General features: G+C 45.4%; 1 protein-coding gene across 1 annotated transcript; it reads left to right on the forward strand.

The window, feature by feature from the left end:
• The first annotated feature begins 3,566 nt into the window (after positions 1 to 3,566).
• AKAP3 (A-kinase anchoring protein 3) lies at positions 3,567 to 25,935 on the forward strand. Its single transcript, XM_075553141.1, has 4 exons — positions 3,567 to 3,825; positions 8,071 to 8,166; positions 12,805 to 15,072; positions 25,676 to 25,935. The coding sequence occupies exons 2-4, from the start codon at positions 8,071 to 8,073 to the stop codon at positions 25,829 to 25,831; spliced, it is 2,520 nt and encodes an 839-aa protein (XP_075409256.1). The 5' UTR covers positions 3,567 to 3,825; the 3' UTR covers positions 25,832 to 25,935.
• Positions 25,936 to 26,238: the final 303 nt, after the last annotated feature.

Consider the following 26,238-nt stretch of genomic DNA (forward strand, 5'->3'; position numbering starts at 1 on the left):
CAAAGCAGCGATTCTATGAGCTTTGTTTAAGGAATTCAGTAGCCCTCCAATGTGTTTTTTTAATTCTTATCCTCTTCTGTAGTTATCTGTATTTGTTATAATACTTACTCTGTACTTTACGTGAAATCAACTGGCAGAATCTCGCCCTCCACAATCCCCCCAACTAAATGAGACCACTGAAGATGAGCATTCTATGAAGGAAGCAGATCTTTCAAGCTAAGGGTAGAGCCTGGAGGTGAATCTTCACTACCACCCCACCCCCGGTCTCCAGAAATCACCCCTCTCCTTTGACTCAGTTTCTTGTTGCCTTACCTCTGTTGCTATGGAAACAGTGATATCACAGGTATTCTGATGTCACTCTCCAGACCCTACAAAGGGCAGGGGACCTGGTGCAGAGAGACAAAACAAGATCTTGAGCTGAGCAAGGACATCCCCGCATCTTCGTGGACTTTAAATATATAGTCTGGAGTCTTTTGTGGTTTACTATTCCAGTGCTACAGAGGTAAGGAACCCCAGTGGACCGAAAAACAGCCAGTCATGGATTTCCTGCGCTTCAAAGGCAGCGTGTGATGACAAGTAATGGGCGACTTTACACTCAGCCGCAATCTCTTTCTTCCACCCGGTCATTTTAAATTTACATCAGAGTCCCCTGAAAATGAGTGGGGCCTCTCATCTACTGTTGTTGCTGCTGATGTTTTAATTGTGTTGTGACTTCACAACTTTTAGGGCGGAATCAAACTTCTGTTTGATCAGATCTCCTTGGCCATTCTCTTGGGGACAGGAGGGCTCTTATTCCCTAACTCCCAATTTTATGAAGAGTGTGGAAATTCGACTGCCTACCAACTTTTCATTGTGTGGCTAAACGTCCTTTTCTTTCCAATCCCCTAATAGCAAAATCAGACTGTTACAGCTCAGAGTCCCCATCTTCATCCACTGGCAATCACTGTTATTTCTGAAGTGTTGACCAGGTTGTAATAGAGAATTGAGAAAGGGCAGGGTGTAATATACATATGTATGATAGAGAATCCCTGGTGGGGTAGTGGATTATACATTGTACTGCTAACTACAAGGTCAGCAGTTCAAACCCACCAGCCACTCCTCTGTAGAAAGATGGGACGTTCTAATTTCTGTAAATAGTTATCGTCTCAGGAACCTTCTACCCTGTCCTACGGGTCACTGTGAGGCGGAATCAACTCTATGCCAATGTGTTTGGGTTTGGGGCATTTGCTAAAGATGAATACAGGAGATAAATGCCATGAGGTGGCGTGATGGCCTGCGGTAGAGCAGTCACAACCCAGCCCCCTGTGGTGTTTATGACCTGTCCTGCTGGCATTCGTGCTTTGCACTCCTACTTAGCCTGAAGTAGTAATTATAATAGCATTTTTTCCGAGACATTTTCAGGAAAACGTTACAGCGCTGAGATATCAGTCTGCAGCACTGGAACCTTAAGGAGGAGGTCCTGTAGTTCTAATATTCCGTTTGGGGTCATTCCTTTCTAAGGCCTATTTGACTTTTATTTTGTATGTAATTACTTTCTTTCCTCATCAAATTTAGTAAATAGTGCAAAGCATCATTTTCCCCTTTCTTTTTCCTTCTTTTTTTTTTTCCCCCTTCCTCCTCCAGCTTCTTTTTCCTTCTTGACGCCAAGATCCATTCATTGATTCCATTCAACACTTCAGAATTTCCTTTTTGCGGATCATTTCACCATGGGGAATGTATATATCAAGTTAGAAATCTGCATATTATCATCATCGAAAAGGATTAGGTACCTCTATCGATGTTATCCAGAACAATTTAAGGAGCTCAAGGTCTAGAAACAAGCTCCACAGATGCAGATAGACACACAAAGGATATAGAAAAGAAATGAAGACATGTATGTGCAAGTATTGAGGGGATGGATGAGGCTACGATGGGCACTTTGTCCTAGCGAAGGACATGGAGCACTGTGGAGATGTCTCTCTCTACTGCGGGCCTAAGAAGGTAGAAAGTTGCTGGGCGAGTTTAGATACAAAGGAGGCCCTTCAACAAGCCTGGATATACTAAGTAAGTTACTACCAGAGCAAGCTTGAGCAAGTGATTCGTCTTTTGTTGGTGGTGGTCTCAGATTCTCCAATTTAAGAGGAAATCTTGAGGAATTGGGAAATAAGCAGTATTCATATTTTTCATCAGACATTTATTTACGAGTTTATAAGCTACTATGAAGAATACCAAAACAAGTAAGGTAATTCCTATGAACTCCTGATGCAATCTAAGGAAGGAATTGAAATACATACAAGCAGTCAAACTCCTAGATGAAATGTGAGGTTGAAGCAAAATGTGAGAAGATTAATAAGAAAGAGCAACCACGTTCCGTTAGGTATTTAGAAAGTAGTCCATCACTGGAGTAACCTTTGATCCGGTTTGGAACTTAGGGATCCATCACTGGGGGGGTTGGATGGATATTCCAAGATGGGAGTACAAGGTCCTTAGACTCTTCTACGGAAATGTCTAAGAGACAGGACAAGGAAGAGATTGACCTGGAAGACAGGTTTTTGACATTAACTGTGAACTCCAATGATAAGGGTCTACATTTCTCTCAAGTCCTCAAAGAATAAATGTTTACAAGGTGTTTTGTGATCCATGAGTTCAGAAGACTACTTTCCACTGCAATTCCTGTTACCTGGATTCCTCATCCAACCGAGTTTGTGATTCGGCTGAAGCCTTGTCAGTGTCCTTGCCTTCAATATGCCTACCGTCCACGGTGTGAAAATAGAGAAGACCCATGGTTATTTGAGAAATGATTGGTCAAAAGGTCATCTAGGGACCAACACCAACGCCAAGGACAGACTCCCTCCATGAAATCTGAATGCCATTTCCTGTTCACCATTTCTATGCTACATACAAAAGATAGTAAGTCAAAACCATTGCACCTAAAGAGTAAAGCAAACCCTCAGCCATCGAGTTGATCCAGTCATAGCAACGTTAAATTCTAGGGATCTCATGGATCACAAAGCGCTTTGTAAACATTCACCTTTTAAGGATGAGAGAAATGAGGGTTCATAGTTAATGTCAGAACCCATCTTGTAGGTCAAGTTTCTCTACCTTGTCTTAGCGCTAAGACATTCCAGTGGAAGACAAAAGGACATTGTAATTTCATTTGGGGATATCCACTCCATTCCCCCCTACCCCAATAATGCATCTCTCAATTCCAACCCAAGTGAAAGGTTACCCTCTCCATGGAGTATTTCCTAAATATCTAATTAAATGTGATAGCCCTGCACAGTATGCAGCGTGTCCGAGGCTTGTAAATCTTTATGGGAGCAGACTGGGCTGAGCGGCATGCCTGGTGGTGAGCAGGCCAGCGCTTTACCCTACTCCTCACTAGCTCATTCTCCAGCACCCATATTAGATAGTATTTAAAAATGTGTTATTGGTCTATTTTGCACATTCATGACATTTTTATATCTGGCTGTAGCACATATCAAGGAGCAAGGTAAGAGCAGTACTGGCGGTGATGGCTAAGATATGTGTCAACTTGCCTGGACCATTCATTCTTAGTGAACTTTGGTCATTAAATGTGGCAGTCATGTAATGATGTGGTCATCCATTTTCACGTCATGGCCTGGTCTTTGGAACCTAACCAGGATGATAAGAGAGACATGGGTGTGTTTTGTAGTAAGAGTAATGGGGTTCCTCGGTAAAGTTAATTAGTCCTTTTTCTTTGTGTCTTTTCTCTGCAGATTCTTTATATTACATGGCAGGAGGGGAGGGTGAACTTAGGAAGAGTGAAGACAACAGCATTAATCAAGAGCTTTCTTTATATCTCAGAAGCTAGCCTCAGTAAGAGTAAGTAGTCCCATAATTTCTATACTATTTTGCACTCAATTTTCATCCTTACTTTTTTTATTGTAATGTTTAACCTAAATGAGATCGTAGCTCCTGTGGATCTAATTTTCCTCTCTATAAGAAATTCATTTGATTGACAAGGTAAAATGGAAATGAGGAGACCCAAGTTTCTTCTGACTTTGGATTACATTGTCAACTATTTAAGACAACCTGCTTCCAGTTTTCCCCACTTCTCTGCCCATGTCATAATACCTTCTATTTCCTTTCCTGCTTCCTGGTCATAGTGCCCAAGCCTCATAATCCCGACACAAGCAGTGCTGCTGAGAGGCAATGAAAGGAAATGAGATTAAACTTCCGAGGAATTGACAACTTCCTCATTAGGGGACACGCCACCCAAATAAGCCAAAGACAGAACTACCACTTTCAGACAGTGTTTAAAACCAGTGATGAATAATTATATCTGGAACGGTCTAGCTCTTTTCAGAGACTATCTCCAAATAAAACCTGACTCTGGGATAGTCGCTGCTGAATGTACATCAGAATCACATGAGTACATTTATGAAATGAAATGCCAAATCGCCCCACGCATTCTACTCCCAAACTGAAATAATATTTTCTGGGATAGCAGTTTAGTTTCAGTATTTTTTAACAGCTCTCTTAATGACTCTAAGATATAATCGAGGTGGCGACATTGCTCTTTACTCAAGGAATCTATTTTAATGTGTTACCAGGAAGAATTAGTTTTTCATGTTAATTTCATCCATCAGGGTGAAAATAGGTACAAATCTTTGTAGTAGCAAACAATCGTTCTTGAAACATTGCATTTTCTTTTAAAGAATTGCCCATCGTATTCTGAGTACTAATAATAACATATCTACCCATATATGTTTAAATCATGTGGTTAGCCTGTCTTTAATTTGTGTTGGATTTATTTTGCGGGAGATGTCCACGTACCCCAGGCCGAGGTCACTGAAAGCAAGTACTTGCACTTCACAGATATTCACCACCACCCCCCAATAATGCTCTACTTACTTCAAGAGAGCCTCTCTAAAACACAACTTTCACTTTGAAAATGACAATGAACTTTTGGATTCCTTTTTAACAAAATTCAACAAGCATATTATCAGAATTAGAAGACACATGTCTGTTCCACACATATATTGGAGGTCATTGGAAAGGGAAAATTAGCCATCTTCTTCCATCTTGCTTATGGAGAGGTATAGATTGGAACACAATTTGTAGTGAAAGAAGAAAAACCCTCAGCGTGGAAGAGCAGTAATGAGAGTGTGGCATGGAGGGAAAGGGCACAGAGAAGCTACTTACTGAGAGATGATCAGTGGGCAACCCTGTATTAGAACCTCTAATCATCAAAGTGGTTGTCTGTGTGTTCAAAGGCTACTGAGTAAGATGCAATGCGGAAGGCCCAAAGCCAAAGGTGTCTGTAGAATCAGGGCTATTGGTTCTGAGGTCAGTTCTGAAGTAAGGCAATGAAACAGCAGCAAGTCTAGACAATCCTTTCCACAGGAAAGGAGCTGAACGTGGGACAAGAATGAAGCTAGTAGCTCAAAGTCAGAGACTCTGGGCTGAAGACAACTAACAGGAACCCTGAGAATCAGGTAGCTAGATGGTGGTGCCATTCACTGAGACTGGCAAAACGTTGAGGGCTGTGAAAGCGCTCACGCCAACCAGAGTATCACTACACCCATGGACAAAGGCCCATTGAAGAGTTCACATCATTGTGTGCTCACCTTCCCCATATAAATGGTGAAGACGAATGTGGGCATAAGTAAATGTGGTTAAGAAGGCTAATGGTGCTCAGCTACTGAGAGATACAGAGTCTGGGTCTTAAAGGTTTGAAGGTAAACAAGCGACCATCTAGCCCAGAAGCAACAAAGCCCACATGGAAGAAGCACACCAGCCTGCGTGATCACAGGGGTCAAAGGGACTAGGTATCAAGCACCAAAGAACAAAAAATCATACCATCGTGAATGAGGGGGAGTGTGGGATGGGGACCCAATGCCCATTTGTATACAACTGGACATCCTGTGCAGAGGGGAAGTGAGGAGGAGATGAGGCACTGAGGCACTCGGTGCAGGGTAGATTGATAAAACACACAACTTTCCTCTAGTTCTTAAAAGCTTCCTCCCCTGTTCCCCCCCCACACTATCATCATCCCAATTCTACCTTACAAACCTGGTTATACCAGAAGAGGCACAGTGGTGCAGATAGGAACTGGAAACACAAAGAATCCAGGAGAGATGAACCCTTCAGGACCTGTGGAGAGTGGTGATACCAGGAGAGAGGAGGAAAGGGGGATGGAAAGGGGGAACTGATTACAAGGTTCTACATATAACCTCCTCCCTGAAGAATGGACAACAGAAAAGTGGGTGAAGGGAGACGTCTGGCAGTGTAAGATATGATAAAATAATAATTTATAAATTATCAAGGAGGGAGGAAGAATGGGGAGGGAGGGGGGGAAGAAAGAAAAATGAGAAGCTGATGCTAGGAGCCCAAGCAGAAAGTGAGTGTTTTGAGAATGATGAGGGCAACAAATGTATAAGTGTGCTTTACACAATTGATGTATATATGGATTGTGATAAGAGTTGTATGAGCCCCAGTAAAATGATTTTTTTTAAGTTGACACTAGCCAGGGGCATCAAAGGCCTACTGGAGAGTCCTTTATTATGCATATTGTGTAATAGTGTGTCATTTGGATGTTTAATGGACTCAAAGGGACTGAGAAATATCTTCAGAACTGTGGATAAACTGAAAGGAGAATGAGTGATTGCTGTTAAGAGCAAGCTACTGAAATTGTTGCTAATGTGAGTGAGTTCTCACTCTAGAATTAACTCAAGAATAAAGCACATAGGTAGACGGACATTGGGCCTCTACTCAAGTCCTCTCTCAACACAAGAACATTTTGTTCTAATAACCTGGCATTCTGTGATGCTCACCTTCCTGAAACTATCACTGAAGACAAAGCGGGTGCATAAGAAAATGTGGTGAAAAAAGCTGATGGTGCCCAGCTATCAAAAGATAGCAGCTAGGGTCTTCAAGGCTTGAAGATAAACAAGTGGCCATCTAGCTGAGAAGTAATAAAGCCCATATGGAAGAAGCACACCAGCCTGTGTGATCATGAGGTGTCAATGGGATCATGTATCAGGCATCTAAGAACCAGAATGAAATCATACCAATGTGAATGGGGTTGTGGAGCAGAGTAGAGACCCAAAGCCCATCTGCAGACAATTGGACATCCCCTTACAGAAGGGTCACAAGGAAGAGATCGAGTCAATGAAATATACAACTTTCCTCTAGTTCTTTAATGCTTTCTGCCACCCCCCCACTATCATGAGCCTAATTCTACCTTACAAATCCAGCTAGGCCAGAGCATGCACCCTGGTACAGATAAAAGCTTTATAACACAGGGAATCCAGGACAGACAAACCCCTCAGGACCAATAATGAGAGTAGTGATACCAGAAGGGGAAGGTGGGGGGGGGGGGGGAAGGGGAACCAATGGCAATGATCTACATATAACCCCCTCCCAGGGGGACAGACAACAGAAAAGTGGGTGAAGGGAGACATCGGTCAGTGTAAGACTTGAAAACTAATAATTATAAATTATCAAGGGTTCATGAAGGAGGAAGGGGGAAAGTGAGGAGCTGATACCAAGGGTTCAAGTAGAAAGAAAATGTTTTGAAAATGATGGCAACATATGTACAAATGTACTTGACACAATGGATGGATGGATTGTGATAAGAGCTATATAAGCCCCCAATGAAATGATTTTTTTAATGTGCAAAAGGAAGAAGAAACTGATCTAGAAACAAAGATTAAGTCAGTGGCACACTAAGATGTAACTTAATTCTGTTTTGATCATGTTGCATATGGAAGGTAATTAAAACCCCAATGGGTGGGAAGGGGTTGGTGGGGGTGCTGTCAAAGCAAGGCACCAAGCAGCGGAGATGGTTACTTAGGTCCATTCATTTCACAGAACCATGCCAAGCATCTGCATTATATACCAGGCACTCACCATACGCCCATGTGTAAGAACTCTCCCTGCAGTCGATAGCGGAGGAGAACAAGTCCCTGAGTTAAAGTGGGGCACAAGGAGCTCTTGGGACCGGTGTATATTGAACACATTGTTTCTATGTTTCACACCAACCACCGTTCGCTTTGTTTCTTCTTCTTGTTCTATACCTTGCCCCTTTGCTGATGCCTTCTCATTTTTTTTCCCTACTGCCAGATGTCAGAGAAAGTTGACTGGTTACAAAGCCAAAATGGAGTATGCAAAGTTGATGCTTATTCACCTGAAGATGGCCAAGCCCAGGAATGGAAACCGGTAAGGGTCAGGTCGCCTTATAAAACACACATGGAAAGCAGTATTATTCTTTCTACCACCAATATCCTCTCTTGTTTCAGAAGATGAATTCTTGAAGGGGAAACGAATTCCTATAGAACCCCAAATACCCAGGAACGCAATTTTTTTTCATATTTTGGGAAAAAAAATTCTGTCATATGGACAGAATATCAACAGTTAATTGATCTTAATTATTAATAATTAATATTAAGTCATATACTAGAGGTAATTAAAAATGATGACAATGAACTCTTGTGCAAGTTTCAAACAGATGGGGATTGGAAGTAAATGTCTCTTGCCTGAAGTGTAGGAGGGCCTCGGCATCGTCAGAAAATAAACTCCTAGCTGAGTAGCATTGTTTCTGGCTCCATCATTCAAAAATCAAAAACCGAGTAAAGACCATCTTTGTATCAGCCGCTGTATCAGACCGAAGCTGGTCAGGAAATGAAAACTTGTTTACCAGCAAAAGAGAAGGAACTATTAAAAGAGGTAAAGAGGACAGTGCGAGTCCCAGAAGCATCCCACAATAAGGAAAAGCCGTCAAAGAAGGGACCAAGAATGGGCAGGAACTGCCTTTCCCCTCCAGCCACCCTGCTGAGACGAGTCCCACCAGGCCACCCTGCTGGTTTTCAGAAAACACTCACCCACACACACTCACCAGGGCCAGGCAGGCGCACTATGACCACAAGTGTCCCTCTGGGGTCCTCCACTGAGAAAGCAAATGGCCAGCTCCAGTGTCACAAAGCAAGACAAAGAAGAGTGGATTTGGGAGTGGAGACACGATGAATTGACAACTAGCAGAGACAGTGCTTCGTAGATCTCTGGGTCAGAGATGTGAAACCATAGGGAGAGCATTCTCCTCTTTGGGACCTTGTAGTTCAACAGAATCACTCTTGCAATACTCACCCTTAGTGTTAATATATACTGAAACCATTTGCAAGTAATGTTACCTAGCCTTCTGTTTGGTCAGAACCTATTTGGTATATGTATGTATGTATGTATGTATGTATGTATGTATGTATGTATGTGTGTGTGTGTGTGGAGAGAGAGAGAGAGAGAGAGAGAGAGAAACATGCCTGTTGGCAGGTAAGTGTGCCTATCTGTAAATAAGTAGGGAGTAATTCTCAAAAATGGATGAGACTAAGAGGTCAGCATACGTGGTGACAGCAAAGGAAGACACAACCCTGGGAGGCCCACAGGAGTTGAGGCAGCAGTGGAAAGTGCTATCATGTACAAACCTGCTGCAACAATTTTGTTAAAAACCAGACTGCACAGATAAGGCAGTCTGAACAGGTGTGGGGTGGCATATGAGGGTATCCCCACTAGTACATCCATAAGTTTCGTAGAGGATATTTCTGCACACATTTGTATTGCTTCAAGTGTCTCAGAGACCTGGTGGTGCATACGGGGGGTGGGGTGGGGGGTGGGGGGCGAAATGTCTTAGGCATAAGCAAACATGAGAGACTGAGTCACGGAGTTTGTGGGCATAGAACCACAGTCTCTGAACTGTGACATCTAGGTCAATGGACGTAGCATGATCCACAATGTTCTGCATTCTACCTTGGTGAGTAGTGACTTCAAAAAACTCACTGTCATTGAGACTATTCTGACTCCCAGGGAGGCCACCAGGGCTCCTGGGTAGTGGCCCCAGTCTTAACAAAGTTGGGAGATGCAAGGTGCAGCTATTGGTCTTTTCCCATCCAGAGGGCAATCAATGACTCCAGGAAGAAACAATTAGTTCACAGAACTAGTGGACCACAACCTCCAGTAGCCCAAGACCAGAAGACCAGATGGTACCCGGCTACCACTACCACTACGCTCTTAGATACCCTTCAACCCTGGAACGGAACCTGCCCATAGGGATCACCTTACCACCAAACCACAGCCACGTCTCTTAACGTGAACAATAACACCCACGAGGAACTAACTCTCAGAGCAATAAACCTTACAATTGTTGCCCAAAAACAAAGTTCAGAAGGCAGAAAGGGGAATGAAGGAAGGACAGAGGGATGTGAGAACTCAGGAGCAGGTAGGAAGGATGTGGTTACCTCAAGGAGTTGACAGCTAAAGTCACCAAAGAAAGTGTATATAAAGTGTTGAATGAGAAACTACGTGCTCTGCCAACTTTCACCCAAACCACAATAAAGTGTTCACACACACACAACCCCGTTAAAGAGTTTAAATCATCGATGAGATGTTACCAGTTCAAAGAGAAAATAAAACAACAAAAGCACGTGCATTTATAAAAAGAACAAGTAAGGAATATTGAAATGAAATGGTATGCAAATGAAAGTGAAATTAGCCTTTTCCACACTAGAAAGGAAGCCAGCAGGTCAGTTGAATTGAGTCTGAGCAGAGTTTACATGTCTGAGATCATTCTTTTGTCACGCTATGCACACTTTACAGTTCAGAACAGCATCAGGGGAACAACTGTGTCTTCTCCTTTCCCAGTCTTCCACACAGCACATCTATGCTCGATGTGCCGAGGACTGGTTTGGGAGTCATAACTGGATCTGAATAGCCCCATTCCAAAACCAAAACCCAAATTCATTGCCATAAAGTCAATTCCAACTCTTAGTGATCCTACAGGACAGGGAAGGACAGCCCCTGTGGGTTCCTGAGAGTCACACTCTCTCGGTGGGAGTAGAAAGCTTTGTCTTCCTCCCTTGGAGTGGCTAGTGATTTCCAACTGCTGACCTGTGGTTGGAAACCTGACACTACGCCTCCAGAACTCCTTGACTAGCCCCACCACACCCACTAATTAGCTGTAAGCTGCTAACCAAAACATTTAAGATTCTTTACGGGAGTAGAATGCCCTTTCTTACTCCCATGTAGCAACTGGTAGTTTTGAACTACTGACCTTGCGGATCACAGCCTTGCACATAACCACTACAACATCAGGGCTCCTATTCAACGTCTCTAAGCATCTGCTTTCTCACCTGTAAAACTGGAAAACGCTAAATCCAAACTAACTGCCTTCTGGGTAAGCACAGACTTAAAGAAAATGCTGTGTGTCCAGCTTTCAGCATTGTTGTCCTGGCTCACAGAGTACAAAACAGAAAGCCAGGGCTCTGGGTCATCGAGTGGAGCCCAACCCGAACGCTCCTCTAGGACAGAGCTCTGTCCATCGGTCCGCACCCAACAGCAGCAAGAGCAATGGGAGGCCCTGCATCATGTGAAAAGTTAACATACTCAACTGCAACCTAAAGGGTTGGTGGTTGAAGGTCACCCAGGGCTACCTTATCAAAGACCTGGCGGTCTGGTGATGGAGTGGGTTACCAGCGGAGCTGTTAACTGTAAGGTGGAAACCCCCAGTGGCTCCACTCAGAGTTAAAGTCTAGGAAGCGCAGAAGGGCAGTTCTACCCTGTCCCACAGGTTGCTGTGGTTGGAACTGCCTTGATGGCAGTGAGAGTGGCTTTGGGTTTATCTGCTTTTTAACAATCAATCTGATGGAGCCCAGTCCCACTCTGACATCACTGATCATCATGAGTTGAAAGAGACTCCACAGCAATTCAGTTTTTGTTTATTTTTTGCCCAATACCAATGACATTTGGTCATAAAACACCAAATAATTTCCCAGACACCATCCATAGTTATTATCATTTCCAGATAGACATATTTCTGTAATTATAACAATAATTTACATCTGGTAGCAAATAGGATACATTTACATGTATGATTTTTATATGACGTTCAAGGGAAGAGGGTGTTTTTTTTCCATATATAGACTACCACCTACACCCCAAACCCACCCTGTTCCACTGCCATTGAGTCAATTCCCGTTCTTTGCAACACTATGGAGGGTTCCAGAGGCTATAGATCTTTACAGGAGCAGATAGCCTCAACGTTTCCCCTCAGAGCAGCTGGTGACTTCGAACCACCAAGCTGATGGTTAGCAGTTCAAAATGCCTACCCTACAGCACTACCTGTATGTAGATGGGCTTGTCCCTGATCGTGACCCTCAGACGTTGCGTATGAACATCAATGAATAATTTTCACATACATATTAACTCCTCAATTGTAAATCGGATTGTGATGTCAAGTGGTCCATTGGGATTCATTCGCACACCAAATTGTGCTCGTCACTGTCTCTCTGAGTAATTGACTGCCCACTTCAACTGTCTAGCTTTTCGAAAGCTATACCTGTGATAAGAGGCCTAAGCAAAGGCAGGTAATCATTACAGATGTGCCACTACCAATACAGGAAAACAACCCGAAGCGGCTCAAATGCTCACTTTTCTATGTCTCGGATGACTGTTGGGTCCTAAGGCTGTAGGCTATTGGACATAATACAGTGTGATGGTCAAAAGAATGGGCTCTGGAGTGACACTGTCTGGGTTGGGATCCCACGCTCCATCAGTAATTACAGTATCAGGCAAGTTACTAATGTCCCTGTCCTTGAATTTCCTCCACTGTAAAATGAGGATGAGCCGTAGCCTTAACTCGCTTGGAACACGGCCTGACGCATGGCAAACTGTCAGTCAGTGGTTAATTTTGCACAATTATGAAGCAGCTAAGGTCTAACGGGAGTGGCAGTTTTGTAACCTATCTTTGAGGTGGTCTTGCATGTCACACAGCTGTTCCGTGTGAAAGTCAATGAATCCTTGTCTGTCTTTAAGGATGCCCCAACCGATCCCATCCGAGTGCTCAGCTGGCTCCGCAAAGACCTGGAAAAGAGCACAGCGGGGTTGCAAGATGCTGCGTTCAAGCCCGGGGAACCCCCTGTTGGTGGGGAAATGACCACGTCACCAGACCCGCACAGGGGTTTCTCCTTAGACTATTATAACACCACCAACACGGGCCAGCCAGGGAGACTGCATTTCGAGGTGACGCATAAGGAGGCTCCTCCCACGGGCCCCATGGGGAATGAGAGAGCAGTCGATGAAGTTTCCTTCTATGCGAATCGCCTTACAAACCTCGTCATAGCCATGGCCCGCAAGGAGATCAACGAGAAGATCGATGGCTTGGAAAACAAGTGCGTCCATCAGTCCTTGTACATGGGGGATGAACCCAAACCCAACCGCAGCCTCAGCAAGGTGGCCTCAGAGCTGGTCAATGACACTGTGACTGCGTGCTCCACGGCCCCGGTGTCAGACAAGGCTCCCAGCGTGGGGGGCAGGGGAGAATCGCCGCGGAGCCCCCCGACTATGAGATACAAGAGCACCCTGAAGATCAAGGAGAACACCAAGGGAGGCAAGACTCTAGACGACAAGCCTGCTTCTCGGAAGTCTTTTTTCTATAAGGAGGTGTTTGAATCTCGTAACGCGGGTGATGCCAGAGAGGGCGGGAGGGCCTTCCCTGTGGAGAAGAAGATGTTCAGAGGATCAGAAAGAACCAATGATTTTACAAATTCGGTGAGTCAAGGCATCATGACCTATGCGAACAGTGTGGTGTCCGATATGATGGTCTCCATCATGAAGACCCTGAAGATCCAGGTGAAGGACACAACCATTGCCACCATCCTGCTGAAGAAGGTACTGATCAGACATGCCAAAGAGGTGGTCTCTGATCTCATCGACTCCTTCATGAGGAACCTCCACAATGTCACAGGGACTCTCATGACTGACACAGACTTTGTCTCTGCTATGAAAAGAGGTCTCTTCTCTCACGGCAGCCAGACAGCCACCGATATCATGGACGCCATGCTGAGCCAGCTATACAACGTGATATTCCCCCAAAAAGCCCCTGATCCTATCCGGAAATCCAAGGAGTGTTACTCCTTTTTCTCCATGAAGGGAATGGGTGACCCGAGACATTTCATTTTTCCAACAATGAAATCGGAAGCTAAATTCAGGGAAAAGATGTATTCCCCTGAGCCCACACCAGAGAAGTCTTGTGCTGAAACTCTGGGAGAACACATAATCAAGGAGAGTCTGACCTTGTGGCATAAGACTCAACAGAAAGATTGTAAGTCTCCAGGCCCCCAGCGTGCAGCCTTTTCAGTCAACAAAGAGTGCGCGCCTGGCCCAGACAACCCCGTTGAATATATTCGGGAGACCTGCAACAGCCCCCCCATGGGTGGCCCAGAGAACCTGGAGAATGTTATGTATGGTTCCGAGTCCTGGGCCAAGGACCTGATCGTCTCTGCCTTACTTCTGATCCAATACCATCTGGCTCAAGGAGGCAGAATGGACGCCCAGAGCTTCCTGGAAGCTGCGGGCAGCACCAATTTGCCTCCCATGAAGTCTCCCGGGTCTCCCGATGCGTCCAGCCTTCAGCATCCTCACTTTATGGGCGATCATCAAGAAGAAAAGAAGGACTTGATGAGCGTTGTCTTCAACTTCATTCGGAATTTGCTCGGGGAGACCATATTTAAGGTGCAGGATCCCAAGGGGCCAGAGCAGCCAGCTAAGGAAGAAAGCCAACCGTGCGAAAGAGCCGCCACCCCTTCTCCCACTAAAGGATGCGATGAGGAGTCCGGAGGCGTCCTTGCTGGCCTGACCAAGATGGTTGCCAACCAGCTGGAAGGCCACATGAACGGGCAGTTTGTGCAACACTTGACAGATTCCGTGATGAAGTTGTGCCTCATCATTGCCAAGTCCTGTGACTCGCCCTTGGCAGAGCTGGGCGATGAGAAGTCTGGGGATGCCAGCCGACCAGCTTCTGCCTTCCCGGACAATTTATATGAGTGCTTACCCGTCAAGGGCACGGGGACCACAGAAACCATCCTCCAGAATGCCTACCAGACGATCCAGAATGAGCTGAGAAGCCTATCCGGGCCATCCCCGGAAGAGTGTGCAGTCCCGAAAGTGATCGTCAGCAACCAGAACCTGACGGATACGGTTCAGAACAAGCAACTCCAAGCTGTTCTTCAGTGGGTAGCAGCCTCCGAGCTCAATGTCCCTATTTTATACTTTGCTGGTGATGATGAAGGCATCCAGGAGAAGGTAAGAGGGAGCCAAGTCGGGGGCATTTGAAAGGCTTTGTTAATGTTTCATTTGGGGCTTAGGTTCCGGTTTCTTTTTGACTGTGAAGATGAGCCCAGGACGAGTAGAAGAGTGACAGTGGAAATGTAACGGTCTTGTCTCTTGACAGAGGTAATAAAGTCAAATTGGAGATTTACCCAGTAGAGGGGCCTATCAATGGGGGTGGGGGGGATAGATTATATTGTCTTCGTTTTCTGTATTTATTGATGAGAGTGGCTAAATAAGGAAGATCTGAGAGACTCGGTGAAAAGAGATTAAAACTTGGGGTTCAAACTATGTTTTGGATGGGATGCCATAATCCAACATAAGACCATCCTGCTGGAAAGTAAGTATCTAAGATGTGTCGGGAGGAGATGTGATGGGGTCTAGATTTATGACTCTTGAAAACTTGTCATTATTCTCTTAGTTAGTTGTCTCGGAAGTGTCGTAAATTTGAAGGGGATTCAAACAATGACACCACATTTCTCCCCATCAAGTTCTGATTGGCTCGAGAGAGAGAGAACACCAAAAAAAAAGGCAGATGAGAAAGTAGCCAATCACTGTTATTGCTGATCATGTTCTGTGCACTTTGGAATTCTTCTCACTGTTGACTTTGGAGCCGCTCTCTGACAGCCAGGTTTGAGTCTGGAGAGTCTGCCCCCTTCCCAAGTTGCTGCCTTTTGGTCTCTAATTGGAGACCAAATACCAGGCCTGTTGCCTTGAACTGATTCTGACCAAACCCATTGCTGTAGGTTTGATTCAGACCCATAGCCACCTTAGGAGACAGTCAACCTGCCCCGTGGTTTTTCAAGGCTGTAAGTCTATTTGAGAGCAGAAAGCCTATCATTCTGCTGTGGAGTGGCTGGTTCAAACCGCTGACCTTGTGGATTGCAGCCCAGTGCATAGCCACTGCATCACCAGGTCTCCTTCCTTAAAGAGCACAGCCTTAGAAACCGTGTGGGGACAGTTCGACTCTGTCTTACAGGATCTCTCTGAACTGGAATCCACTCCACGGCCTACTTATAAAAGCAGACTGCCAAACCACCTTGGTTTCCCAAATTGGCAAGACAGGCACACGGGTCAAAATCCAAAGGCACAAAGGAATTTCTTTATTCCCCTCCTGGAGAAAAACATTCTGATGGACCTTGGCTTATCTTTCCAGAAATGTGCATGCACACCCAGGTGGTTGTGCCATGCACACAGCTGCCCAACTATTCTTGACGGCTGGCTGTTATTTTCTTGTATGGCAATGTCATTACTGATTTAACTGCCCTCCGATCTCTGGGCATTTCCATGGTCCATAGTTCCCTGCCACGTGCAGTGAGGCAATGAAAACCCAGGAAGAGAGCTCCCTTTGCCTGGTTTCAAATGTGCCTACGAGTCTCTGGGCTAAATGCCTGGGAAAGGACTGCAAGGCCAGGGGGACCCTGGGCTTGTTTTTGAAGATATGATCTAAATTTCCTTCCACGAAGTCTAGATGGCTTTACATGCTTATTAGGCAGTGTATCATTGTTGTTGCTGTTGGGTTGGCTCTGACCCATGGCAACCCGTGCACAGCAGAAGCAACCAGGGTCTTATCCAGTGCCACCGTCAGGATGACTAGCATGTTGGCGTCCATGGCTGTGGCCTCTGTGTATTTTCAATGTCTTGCAACTAGGGATCTCTCTTCCAGCACTCTTCTGTTGCGACCCACAGGGTTTCCATGCTGGCTGATTTTCAGAAGTCGATCTTCAGACTTTTCTCCGTATTCTGGCCTAATCTGGAAGCTCTCTTGAAACACCCCCCCGCCCCCCTGTAAAATATTGATTGGAGTGCTGATGGCATGGCAGGTTATGAGGTGGGCAGCTAACCACAGTCAGCAGGTTGAATCCACCCGCCGCTCCGCGGGAGCAAGATGAGACTTTCCATTCTCATTAAAGAGTTATGGTTCTGGAAACTCCCAGGGGCAGTTCTACCCTGCCCCATAGAATCTCTGTAAGTCGGTACCAACGTGATGGCAGTGTGCGGCAGGGAGGTGGCACAGCTTCCAGCATCCTGGCAGCATGCCAGGCACCACTGCCCGGCAGCAAGCTGACATGGAGGTGGCGGAAAACGATGTGAGAGTGTCTCTTTGCCCACGCCGGCACCAGCAGTGAGGGTCAGGCTTGATTTGCCGAGGCCTGGCTGGCGTTACATTTGTGGGATTAGATGGGGGGTGCATCTCTTTTCATCCATTTATGAGCCACTGGAATTTCTTTTATCACGAGTGGTTGGATCCTTCCTCATTTTTCAGTGGAATTGTTGATGGTTTTCTTATTAGGCGAAAGTCCTGAAAAGGCATGGATGTGAACCTTTGTTATGAATCACTGGCCTTTCAGGTTGTTTTATTATTGATGGTTTACTTTTGCCTGTGGAGTCAAGCCTCAGTATCTTTTTTCTCATTGTTTCTGGCTTTGGCTCACATTAAGGAAAATTTTGTTACTCCAAGTTTTTGTCAGAATGCTTCAATGTGTGCTGCTTGTATTTTTAAGAGTTTTGCTTCCTGTTACAGTTGATGGGTGGAAGGAGGAAATTATGTGGGTAGAGGCCACCGATGGTACTAGACATCCTGCAACATACAGGACCAAAAACTAAACCAAACTCAGTGATCCCATGTCGATGCCAACCCATAGTGACATGAGCGAACAGAGGAGAGAAGGCCCTGTGGGTTTCCGAGAGGGCAATCCTTCAGGGGAGCAAAAAGACTCCTCTTTCTCCCGAGAGGCAACTGGTGGTTTTGAACTGCTGACCTTGCAGTTAGCATGCACAGGACAGTACCCCACAACAGACATCAATCCCACCTCAAATGCCAGTGGTGCTGTGGTTGAAAAACACTACATCCAAGGTCATGGAGATTCTCGCCTATGTCTTCTTCTAGGTATTTGATAGCTTATACTTGGGTCTATTGACTACTTTTAGTTCATTGTTGTGTATGTTAGGAAGTAAGAGTTCAAGTTCATTTCTTTGTATGTGCAGATTCCATATTCGCAACACCACTTGTTGAAGAGATTGGTCTTTGCTCCATGGAATCATCTGGCCCCTTTGTGGTAATCAATTGACTATCAATAAGGTTCAAGGGATTCTTTTATTTATGTTTTTCTTGGTAGTTCAAATTTCTACTTTAATTTACTCATCTTCATTTTATGTAAAGTGAGTTTCTTGTAGACAATAGAGCAGAAAGTTCAGAAAAATACTTTTTATCGAATCTGACAATTGGTGTGTTTGTAGCATTTACATTTAATGCAGTCATTGACAAGTTTGGATTTAGGTCTGCTGTAGATGCTGCCAAGTCTTTTTAACTTCACAATGTCCCCAAGGAGATCTTCTACCCCCTCGATCATGGGGTTTCCTTGGCCTGAACACTGACTGAAGTATAGTGCCAGGAATTTTTACTGCAGAATCGCTGGGTTGATTCACCATCTGTTCTTATACCTTATTATCAGTTTTCTTTTTAAAACTATCTGTTTTATATTCTATTTTCTCTTTGCTGGCTTCTTCTGGATCCTTTTAACATATTTTACAATCTTATTTCATTGCTTCAGTGTTTATTTTTTGCTATATCTCCTTGTGTGTTTTTAATTTAATTCTTAGTGGCTTTTTTTAGGGATTGCATACTTAATTTTCCAGAATCTTCTTTGAATTAACAATTTTCCATTTCAACTGGGAATGTGGAAATCCTACCACCCATATAAGTCCCTTACTCTCCCCTTTCATGTGCTAGCTGTTTTGTATATTTTATTTACAGTGTTATTGTTTTTGCTGTCAACTAGGAAACACTTTCAGGATCCAGGAGGAATGGTCGATTGTATTGAGCTTGGGGTTGGTTTCTTTTTCACTGCTTCTGTAAGTCTTCCCGTGTCCCAGATCCATTCTGGTGGGACTCCCTGCAGTTTGAGAACTTCCTTTAGCAATCCTTCTGCGATGAGATTTGGGACAGGGATTTCTCTAGTTTTCCTTAACGCTGGAACACAGTTCTTTAGCTTTCACTCTGCGCTGGATGTGGCTTTCTGGCCCGACAGGCCTTTTGTTTAGTATTTTTAATGTGTGTCACACCCTCCTCGCCTCCGTGGTTTCTGATGTAAAAACTGCTTTGACTGGTGTTGTTCCCCTGGAAACAATCAGCCATCTTTCTGCAATGGCTTCGAAGATGGCTTTTTCCCTTTGACGTACCTTCTAGCAATTGGGTTACGACAGGCCCCACAGCGGGTTTCTTTGTGTTTACCTTATTTTCAGCTTGCTGAATTCTTCTGTAGATTTTTGGATTTGGGGGCATTGGGGGATATTTTCAGTCAGTATTTCTATGAATTTTTTTCTTCTTCACCACCTCTTTCGTCTCTCCTGAATTTTAACGATGTACTTGACCTTCGGGTATTGTTCCATAGATCCTGAGCTGTTTATGGGTTTGTTTAATCTTTCTCTCATGGATCAATCTGGTGGCGCTGGGGACTAAGCATTGGGCTGGCAACCACGAGGTCCACAGTTCAAATTCACCAGCTGCTGTGAAGCAGAAAGATGAGACCACCTGACCTTGTCACGATGACAGACTCAGACACCTAAGGAACCACCGGTTCTGCTCTGCCCCACGTTGGGTCGCTCTGAATCGGAACAATTCAGGTGTCTGTCATTCCTGAAGCACCTTTATGATGGATGCTCTCAAGTCCTTGTGAGAGCATTTCAACATCATTGACATCTCCATGGTGGCCTCTGTTGATTGCCTTTCCCCACGCCAGCTTAGGTTTTTCTTGGCTTTTTGTAGGCCAATTAATTTCAGATTATATCCTAGACATTTTGAATAGTCATTAGAGCCTCCGGGTCTTAATTAAATCATGAAGAATGTTAATATTTTCATGTTCAGAGACATTCCACCAAATGAGTTAAAATCTGCACTAGCCTGAGTTTGGGTTTCAGTGACAGTTCTGCTTTCAATACCTTTGCCAGACCAGGGATCTTGTCTTAGGTTTGCACCACCACCTAGTGGCCAGTCTGGTGTCTGGGCCATGGCTGCTGCCTACGTTCAGGCCCTGGCTTTGTTTGGCTCCTTAGGATCAGATCCAAGCAGGCACAGCTCAGTGGGGAGCCCCCAAAACAAAAGCACTGCCTTCCAGTGGATTCTGACTCATTGCTCCACCCTACAGGACAGAACCACCACCCCCACCCCCCCCATCCCCCGTGGGTTTTCAAGACTGTCACCCTTCACGGAGAGAGAAAGCCCCTTCTTTCTCTCGAGGAGGTGGCTGGTGGTTTCAAACTGCTGACTTTGAGATCAACAGCCCGAAACATAACCACTTCACTGCAGGAGCTCTGGAGTTCATCGGCAACTTTGTGGAGTTGCTTTCCCAAGGGATTCCCTCCCTGAAATCTTCCCAGAGAGAGGGAGGGAAAGGGAGGGTTCGCGGTTAGGGGTAGTGTGTGTAGTGGATAATGGTGGAGTGGCAGCCAAGTAATGTAGTCGCTGTCTATAACGATGTATTTAAAACTGTGACAGAAATAAGCATGGAAAAGAGAGTAGCTGCTGAGGTGGCCTATGTCCAGTCCAGCACCGCATGGGATTTGGCTCCTTGGTCTGGAGGCTTGGTGCCATTGCTTCATGGAACATGCCAGTTTATTGGCTTAATACTGTGTTTGGTGCTTCTGTCCCTACCTCTGAACTCATCGCCTAGTGCCTGGCTGGAGTCTAGGAAGCTTACCAGTGGCCACGTAAAGAGCTGCCATTGTTCTCCATTTGCCCCGAGCTACAGAAGGAGACCCGAGTGAGGAAGAGGAGGGATTGCTCTTTGGAGCTCCCTCAAGGAGGCTGCCGTTGTAGTTGCCTGGTTCTGCCTCACATGGCCCACATGCACTGTATCTGAGGAGGTGTACTGGAACAGAGGCTCGCCCCTTCCTCTCAGATTGCCAACCAGTCCAATTCTAGAGGAAGGGTCCCCTTCCTCAGAGACTTAGACACGTGTAGGCCCTCTCCCTGATGCTGCTGTCACTAGCTAGCATCCCCACCATTTCCATGGTGACTGGACGGCTTGGGTTTCCTGGCAGAAGAAACCAGAGGAGGCGGGGAAATGAGGGAAGTCCTCCACTCTCTCTGTGAGCAGGCCCTTCCCATGATGCTCAAGCTAACACCAGAGTCTCATCTGGTGCTGCCTACATATAGTCGGTTCAGGCTGCCAGAGGAAGAGTGGAAAGTGGAGGTTCACCACTCAGCCAGTGGTGCTTCAAATTCTAGCTTTCTTTCTAACCCCGCTTGCTATGATTTACTGTTCAGATTCCTCAAAGAGATGGTCCATGCCTTCTCTCTGGGTTTCATGGCTACTCACAGTGGGAGACACGGGGTAGAGAATGCTTGCCTTTTGGTACGCCAAACCTGAACCTCCTGTTTTTAATCAGGTTGGCTGTATAATTATTGGTCATTGTCCAGCCATAGTGTATTGGAATATCTCCTCACCAAGAACACCCTTCCCCTGGAGTAGACTGCATGGAGCTTTATCTCATTTCCCCCTGGTTTTCTGTATCTCAAACAGTTTGACTACACCGTCCCTTGGGCTGTTTTGTGTTTTCTAATTACTCGTGTTTGCATCCTCCTTGGTTCACTGCCTCATTTGGTAAAGCATATTCTCCGGCAGCTTCCTGTGAACTTGTGCATCAAGTATGGTTGTGGGGTCTTCGCATCTCTGCTCTCACAGTTTGCTTGTGTGTAGTATTCTAGAATGACAGTTTTCTGATGAGATATTTGTGGCAAAGCCCCACTGTCTTCTGATTTCCTGTGGCTGCTGAGAAACGAATGGGTGCTCTGACTTCTTTTGTATGTTACCTGGTGGCCACCACTCCTCCCCACTGTGTGTAGTTCTGAAAACTGAGAACGAGTGGCTTTGATATGGGGCTCTCCGCTCCTGCACCCTGCACCCCATTCACTTTCTCTAAGAAGAAGGGTGGACCTGTTCAATCTAAACAACTTGTGGTCTCCGTTCTGCTTTTCAATTTCGTTGTCTTCTTTTTGATAATATCCCCTTCAGTGTTTTTCTTACTTCCCTTCCTGAAATGCACATTAGTCAAATGCATGTCTTTGGTTGACCTTCAATTTTATTTCAAGCTTTCTTTGTCCATTTTTCATGTCTTTCATTTTACTTTTGAGAAAACTTTCTTGATTTTTCCTTCCAACCCCACTATCAAATTTTTTTCTCCTTTTAGCCATGATAAGTTTAATTTCCACTGTTCATTTTCTCAAGGTTTATCTTTTTTTCTGATAGCTCTAGAAGTTCTGGGTTTTTAATTTTAACGTTTTCTTGTGTTGCTTGCATTACCTTTTCTTTCTTTCTTTTTAACATTCTGATAACTTTTTAAAGTGTGTTGCGACTCTTAGCTATTATTCAGATTTAGAGTAAGGTACAAAAACGATGTGGAGCACCTATCTGGAGAAGGGCTGTTACTAATTGGCAGACTATGCTGAACAGTGATTAAGATCAGCCAGCAGCTTCTGCCACTGAAAAGTTCCCAAGTGTCCTGTTCATCTGAGTCAGCAATTCTCAACCTGTGGGTCTCAACCCTTTCACCTGGGTGGCCCAATTCATAGCAGGAGCAAAATGACAGTGATGAACTAGCAGTGAGAGTAATTTTTATGGCTGGGGTCACCACCACCCGAGGAACTGTCTGAAAGGGTCGCGGCATGAGGACGGTTGAGAACCACTGGCCTGTAGGCATGCGAGCCAGCGTCCAAGCTCGTCCGAGGACACACAGCTTGGATAGGTAGGTGAGTATAAGCCCATAGTGGAGACGTGTCTGAGGCATTTAGAGAGGGTGGAGGATGATGGACATGGAGGAGTAACAGCAGGAGATTATCCCCAGGACTATTACAGGGAAATGCAGCCTCCCATCAAAAAGTTTGGGAATAGAATATGCTAATCCTATAGCTCCTGGCGATCCTCTAGGCCAGGACAGAACTGGCCCCTGTGCGTTTGGTTCTGGAACTGTAACTCTTTCTAGGAGTAGAAAGCCTCCTTTTCCTCCCCAGGAGCGGTCTGTGGTTTCCAACCGCTGACCTCGGGGCTAGCAGCCCACCTTGTAGCCCACTCCACCTCCAGTGAGCGTCAGAAGAGATCTGATGGCAGTGAGCTTGGTGTTCTAAGTCACAGAGCACTGGGGTCAAAAGTGAGGTATGCTAAATGAAGCACTTCAATAGGGGACTCTTCCCTTCGGAAAGCGAATCAACACTCACATTTCCGATTCGTATAACCGAGCTTGTCATCTCTCCTGAATTTTTGGCGGGCCATATAAGTGTCGCATTGCCAATGATAAACAAATTACACTTCATGTTTGGTTTGGTTTGGTTTTGACTGGTCATTTTGTGATGACCTGTTCTTAATGGTCTAGGGGAGGGGTTGAGTAGTGAACACATACATGGGGCCAGAGCACTAAGGAGAGGCAAGCAAAGCCTAGATCAGGTTAGGGGTGTGGCAGAGATCATTTGTGAGAGAAAACAAGAGCAAAAACAACACTCACTGCCATCTTGTGGATTCTGAGTCAGGGCGGTCTTATTGGCCATGCCTGCGTCCCACATGGGGAACTGCCCCCATGGGTTTCTGAGGGTGTAACTCTTTACGGGAGCAGAAAGCCTCCTCTTTCTCCCATGGAGCAGCTGGTTGGTTTGAACCACTGATCTTGTGGTTAGTTAGCCCAACATGGAACACACCACAGCACCAGAGCTCCTTAGACTCGGTGAGCGCCAATAAAAGTCAATGGATAAGGTCTAGGAGTCTGTGTTGTGGGCACCCATCTCCACACAGGGGGAGTAGCCCTCCCTGGCTAAACTTAAACGTTTAGAGAGGTGCTGGATTTACTATTTAAAAAGAAGCCAATCGATTTCTCTAGCTGGAGAACCACACGTTGGAAAAAGAAAGGGGAATATCTTGGTGTTTGGTTTTGCCTTGGTTTAGCTCCCTATCTGTAGCTTTGACTGTCCATGAGAGAGCTTGTCCTCTTGGCTTCTAGCCATTCCCATTTCCCCCCTAAGACCCAGGAGTACCTTTTGCGCATATCTGGACCCTTTGAAGCCCATTCCCAAGAGAGCTAGGTTTAGAGAGGCTGACACTTCGCCTACCTTCCACTGCCCATCTTCCCAATCTTGGCTGCCTCAACAGAACAGACATACCAGCATGCCATATGGTTGGCCTAGCATGTATTTAGTGTTCTGACATTACAACTTCTCAGCTGAATTCTGGGCCAAACTATGGAGATAAATGACAATTTTCAAAGGATTTAGTTACTTTAAAACATAATTAGCAATGGAAGCAAACTCAGTCAATAACCTGGCATCATAGAATATTTGGATATTACTCTAATGGCATTAGTTTTCCTTAGGCAGAAATACATTTAGGAACTAGAGGAAGTTAGTGTACATAGAAATTTCACTTGGAATGGGCACACATACACAGTGCATTGCAAGAAATGTCTTCGGATAAAGTTCCTGATAAATTACATGCTTGAATGTTCTGAGAGTCAGAATGTTTTGAGAATGATGATGGCAACATATGTATAAATGTGCTTGACACAATGTATGTATGTATGTATGTATGGATTGTGACAAGAGTTTACTAGCCCCCAATAAAATGATTTTAAAAAGAAAAAAACAGTCAGAACCAGAATAAAATAAAATCGAATTACTTGAGCCATCTTTTTGATCATAGGGTCTCAGATGTGAACAGTAATGTACTATTTGTATTAAAATGGGTGCTTTGGTTATTTTTTCATTGTTTTATGCACAGAAAGAGAAATGAACACAGGGTTCAGAGACCTGGTGTAGATTTTGACTGTGCAATTGCCAGTAAAGAGCCTTGGTGGAGTAGTGGCTACAGGTTGGGCTGTTAACTGCAAGGTCAGCAGTTCAAACCCACTAGCCACTCCCCAGGAGAAAGAGGAGGCTTTCTGCTCCCACGAATTTACAGTCTCAGAAACCCACAGCGGCAGTTAATGCTACCCTGTCCTATAGGGCTCCCGTGAGTCAGAATTGACACAATGGCATGGAATTTGCTTTAATTACCAGCAGAACACTGCTGATAAGTTGCTTTATGTCTCTAGGCAATATTTTCAAGGAGGTTGACGACTTCTGAAGTGCCTTCTAGGCCTCCCTAGTCAGTGGCAGATGGAAGGCAGTATTTTTCCCACTGGGTATTTTTTCTTTCTTTCTCTGGTTCATCATAAGACACTGGTAGAAGCTATTTTAAGAGATCATGGTGAATTTCGTACTCTAGAATTCTTAGAAAATAACAACACCCAGACTCCAAGAAGGCCACACATGACGGGGAAAAGCATGGGAAGGTTTGGATCCTACTGGGCAATCCTCTTGTCCATATCGCAGACAGGTTGGCGGTCACCTCTTCCCTTGAAACCGAGTGGCCTGGCTGGACTTTCTCGTGTGCATCGGGCCAGCAAGCGTGACCATTAAGGCAGGGTTCTCGGCACCTGAATCCACCCTCCCACTTCCCACCCCAGAGTCTACCTGGCCTCTGGTTCTAAGGATAACAGGTTCTTTGTGGTGAGCTGTGGATGTTGAGCCTCTCTCCCGCTTTGTGTCCCCCCACAGCTACTTCAGCTCTCGGCTAGGGCTGTGGACAAAGGGCGCAGCGTGGGGGAGGTTCTGCAGTCAGTGCTGCGCTACGAGAAGGAGCGGCAACTGGACGAGGCGGTGGGGAATGTGACACGGCTGCAGCTGCTGGACTGGCTGATGATGAACCTGTAACCGCCACCCACTCACCTGCCGGATCCCCCACCTCCTTCCTCCTCACCCTCACCACTTCCCCTAACAATATCCACAGACCACTCGTGTGACAGACCTGCCAGCGTAGGCTAGCACTGGATTTTACAGATTTCCCTGTCTATGTGAGCAAGGCCACACCATTAAAAGAAATTACAATTCAAGGGCTCCCAGTCTCTGGTTTTCTTGCCGCTTTTCTCTGATATCCTTAAGAGTTACCGTGTTGTCCGGTGGACAGTAAAATAAACTTAGGGAGGAAAAGATAACTCAAAGGACAGCGGGGCTAAAATACAGCTGGGCTGGACTGAGGGGCCGCCCAAGACCATCCAGATGCTGCCGTTCGATGCGTGGGCTCGGCCACCTGTGTTTTCTTTCCTGTGCCTGCTCCCCAT

Source organism: Tenrec ecaudatus, chromosome 6, assembly GCF_050624435.1.
Source record: "Tenrec ecaudatus isolate mTenEca1 chromosome 6, mTenEca1.hap1, whole genome shotgun sequence".
Lineage (NCBI taxonomy): Eukaryota > Metazoa > Chordata > Mammalia > Afrosoricida > Tenrecidae > Tenrec > Tenrec ecaudatus.